The 4763-nt window shown below is 36.6% G+C and overlaps 1 protein-coding gene across 1 annotated transcript; it reads left to right on the forward strand.

Moving 5' to 3' along the window:
• The first annotated feature begins 1200 nt into the window (after positions 1–1200).
• On the forward strand, positions 1201–3474 carry LOC127101279 (exocyst complex component EXO70H1). The gene has a single exon (XM_051038651.1). The coding sequence runs from the start codon at positions 1487–1489 to the stop codon at positions 3350–3352; it is 1866 nt and encodes a 621-aa protein (XP_050894608.1). The 5' UTR covers positions 1201–1486; the 3' UTR covers positions 3353–3474.
• Positions 3475–4763: the final 1289 nt, after the last annotated feature.

Below are 4763 nucleotides of genomic sequence, written 5' to 3' on the forward strand. Positions count from 1 at the left end.
TCATATATTTTTCGTCATCCTCCCTACAAATGACAGATCGGTGACAAACATGAACTTGAGGCCCGCGTCTGTTTTATTGGGCTTCACGGTGGACTCCAATTATACTTGCTAAAAAAGTTTAATGACATAGCCATGCGTTTATATATCTGTTTATATGTTTGGGGTATTTAAGCAACATGTAAGGCATGCTCATCCAAAGTGGTGAAACCTCTGGATGTGTGTTTTTGTTGGAAATTGGAGACATCTCTCTTTTGTCCTAAGACTCATTTATTTATAACGGTATCTATGGGTTTGGGTCTAGGAGTGGTGACCACCTCCCCTACTAGATGTGAAGGGAGGAAAGAGTTGGTGTTTCTTGAAATTGTGGACGAGATGATTATCCTCCCTAACTTCGTATTTGAACTCGTTTTAGTAGGACACTTTATTCCTCGCGTTCATGGATAGGCATGCAATGGAAGTAAATTAGGCGGACAAAGTGCAATTCAAGCAACCTCGAGGTCAATTTTAGGCGACTTAGGACTTTGTGGGGCAACTCGTCCTTACAAGTGTTGGCCTTTAACGCCTCTTTAGTGGACTATCATCTCCAACACTCCCAAATTATTTTAAAATAAAATAAAACAAAAGAGTAACGCAACATTGAATTATACTTTTTAAATGGTTGAGGATTTTAGTATATAATTAAATTCAAAAGTATCAAAGTCTTTTATCTACAATTATATCTAAAATTATATCTCTACATATAATTTTATTAATTATACATTTTAAAAATATTTTAGTAAATAAAATATAATGTATTTTAATAATAAATATAATAAATTACTATTTTAAAAAAATGAGTGAAATTCGAAAGAATTTATTTAAAACGGGACTCACAAAAATTGTCAAAATATTATATAATTAGAGACAAAATATTTAATTATTTGAATATTGTTAAAATACGTTAATTATTTTATTTTAACTTCTATTATTAACTATTGAAATAATAATATTTATTAAATTTCCTTAATATATTTTACTTAATTTAGTTTTGTCCGAATGTTCGAGAAATATGCTAAACATTAACATTACATAATTTCAGGAAATTAATTGACTGTCGAATGCCAATTTCAATCTTCTTTCTTTTTGGTTGGCAATTAGTAAGTTACAGTATGATTCAAAAAATCCTTCCAGAGAAAGCAATCTTCTTGACTAATAACTTGCCTTATTAGTGGAACACATACAATGATACAACAAAACAAAAAACGCTTCACCAAGTGCTTACCGTTACCGCGTATCTTTTGATTAACCCAACATTGCAGTCCAACTGTGACACGCTCGTAATTAATTACGCTTCCAAAGAAAAAGTCCACCATAAATTAACTTAATTATCATCTCTATAAATCACCCTCTTCTCTCTTTCAAACCTTATCACAACAACAACAACAACCAGAACAAACAAACAACCAAACAAACAAGTACTAGTTCGGTTTTCTTTGAATTTCCGAAAATGCCTAGAAAAGGAATGAGAAGCATATTTTTCCAACCATCTGCTTCTTCAATGTTTCCACCACCCTCTCCTCTCCGCACTTTCTCGGAGTCATTAATGGATGAAAACATCGAAACCGCAGAATCACTTATTACCAAATGGGATTATTCCAACGCGAATCAATCCAAACAGATCATAACCCCTCTTTTCAGCCCCGGCACTCGCCATGAAGCAAGACAGTATCTTAACGCTGTCAAGGGACTACAATCCGCTATGCAGTACCTCGTCACACGTGATTCCACCTCCAACACACTCGTAAAAGCTCAATTCCTAATGCAACTCGCTATGAAAACTCTTCAGAAAGAGTTTTATACGATTCTATCGCAAAACAGAGAATGTTTAGACCCTGAAACCGTTTCCAACCGTTCCTCGGTGGATCGTAGAAGCAGTGTTAGTGTTTCCGATTACGACGATGAAGTCTCCGTCTCCGAAGATGAGTTTCGTGTTGCTGGAAATACTATTTCTGAGACGGAGAGGGTTTCCATGCTTGCTATGGTGGATTTGAAAGCTATTGCTGATTGCATGATCTCGTCTGGCTATGGAAAAGAGTGTGTCAAGGTTTATATAGTTATGAGAAAATCTATTGTTGATGAAGCGCTTTATCATCTCGGAGTTGAACGGTTGAGCTTCTCTCAGATTCAGAAAATGGATTGGGAAGTTATTGAGCTGAAAATCAAGACGTGGTTGAACGCGGTTAAAGTCGCCGTCGGAACTCTCTTTCACGGCGAGAGAATCCTCTGCGACGAGGTCTTCGCTAACTCTTCAGGGAAGAGAATCGCCGAGTCGTGTTTCGCGGAGATAACCAAAGAAGGTGCTGCTTCGTTGTTTGGATTCCCGGAGATGGTGGCGAAATGCAAGAAAACGTCTGAGAAAATGTTTAGAATTCTTGATTTGTACGAAGCTATCTCTGATATCTGGCCACAAATTCAATCGATTTTCTCGTTTGAATCAACTTCAAACGTCCGCTTACAAGCCGTTACGTCGATGGCGAAACTCGCGGACGCCGTTAAAACGATGCTAACGGATTTCGAATCCTCGATTCAGAAAGAGTCGTCAAAGAAAAAACTCCCCGGCGGCGGCGTCCATCCCATAACACGCTATGTCATGAATTACATCGCCTTCCTCGCCGATTACAGCGGCGTGTTATCCGATATCGTCTTCGATTTGCCGCAATCTCCGTTGCCGGAGTCTTACTTCCAAAGTCCCATGCGCGGCGAGAATCAATCATCTTCAGAGATATCAGAGAAAATCGCGTGGCTGATACTCGTTCTTCTCTGCAAGCTTGACGTAAAAGCAGAGCTCTACAAGGATGTAGCGCTTTCGTATCTTTTTCTTGCTAACAACATGCAATACGTCGTCGTAAAGGTTCGAAGATCAAACCTAGGGTTTCTTCTCGGAGAAGAATGGTTAAAGAATCATGAACTAAAAGTTAGAGAGTATGTGTCCAAATTTGTGCGATATGGATGGAATAAAGTATTCTCCACGTTGCCGGAGAATCCCACGGCGGAGATGCCGGTGGAGAAAGTGAAGGCTAGCTTCTTTAACTTCAACGCTGCGTTTGATGGAGAGTGTAGGAAACAGTCTTCGTGGGTTGTATCCGACCCGAAACTCCGAGATGAAATCAAAGGTGCTGTGGGTTCGAAGCTGTTGTCGAGGTACGGTGAATTCTATGAGATGAACCGGGTTGGGTTCGAGTCAATAGTGAGATATGAACCGGAATATATAGAAAGTTGTTTGTGTAAAATTTTGTACGGAGTTGGAGATTCGGGGAGTGTTTCGTCTTTTTCTTCGACGACGTCGTCTTCTCGTGGCTCTAATCGCCATTGAAATTGGAGTTGTCGTTGGATCATGATGACCTTACGAGTCATCTCACCTCTTGTAATTTATTTTATTAATTAATGTATAAAAACGACTAAAAGAGTATAATATCAAATGTTCAATTTTTTTTATATATTGTTTTTAATTATTTAATGTCACATTTCCAATGAAAAACAAGCCCTCTTTAGTATGTTTTTGATATTTAGTGTGTTTTGGTGTCCCACGTATGACATTTGTTTAATATTTACTTTGATTTATCGAATGTTTTAAATTAGTTTTTTTTTTCTTTTGCATGTTTTGAAGATATTTTAGACTGATGAAATTCCTTAAATTAAATAAAGTTGTTATAGCCTTACAAGATGCAATGGTTAATATTAAGAATTTTGACGAGGGTGCTTACGATCATGGCTGGATTGCAAGTATAAAGAAGTTGTTACCAATGATGTTCTTTCGAGTAAGAAAACGGCTTCACTTCCTTGTTTTTAGTTAAGAAGAATTTAAAATGAATGTTATGTGTATTGTTTCGTTTATTTTATTTTATTTATTTATCAATTACTCTTTAAATATCTTTCTATTTATAAGTCTAAATCTCCTTTCTCTTTTTTTTTACTCTCCAAATTTTTCAATTATTCACTTATAATAATCATGTAACATTTGCCCCTTCACTAAATATAATTCACTTGCCATATTAGATATCATCTTGTAACCATTTCTTATGACTTTTCAGATGACATTTTAACCTTATAATTGCATCCGACTTACACTAATCGGATTATTTCTAGTTTTTATAGGAGATCGGTTACATCTTGCCTATTCTGATATCCTAACCGTATCTTCATCAGATATTCTCCTTCCTTAGTAATGATGATTTTCATCGGAATTTGCTCCCTCTCCATGATCTGAAACGTTTCATACTGTTTTAAGTCCTTTTAAGAAGATTTCCTCCTATTGCTGATGCATGTGACGAGAATACAAAAGCATTAAGAACCTTGAGCGCCCGCGAAATAAAAGATCTTTGGGATTTTTATGTGAGAGGATGTAGAGATACTCTAATCCAACCTGACTTTGATCGTATTGTAAAAGAGGCTTACAACGATATTTATGTCTCTTTTAGCGATTCTGATTTTGACTATTCTTCATCAGGTTCATCAGTAGAGGTGTTGATGGAGATTATGGAGTCATTTGATCAAGAAGTAACAAGTTACGATCATAACTTCATAGACGAGGTGGAGATAGTTAAACTCCGATCTTTGAAGAATGTATCTTCTACTAGGAATGAAGACATTGCTATTTTGGAAACCCTGTATTCCAGGGGAATGTGTTTGCATAGCTCGTCCTATGGGGGTTAAAGATGAATATTTTCATTTCTATGATGGGCTATTGGAAGATTTTAACATCCACCTTCCCTTTATCGATTTTG

This window comes from Lathyrus oleraceus, chromosome 7 (assembly GCF_024323335.1).
Source record: "Lathyrus oleraceus cultivar Zhongwan6 chromosome 7, CAAS_Psat_ZW6_1.0, whole genome shotgun sequence".
Taxonomy (NCBI): Eukaryota; Viridiplantae; Streptophyta; class Magnoliopsida; order Fabales; family Fabaceae; genus Lathyrus; species Lathyrus oleraceus.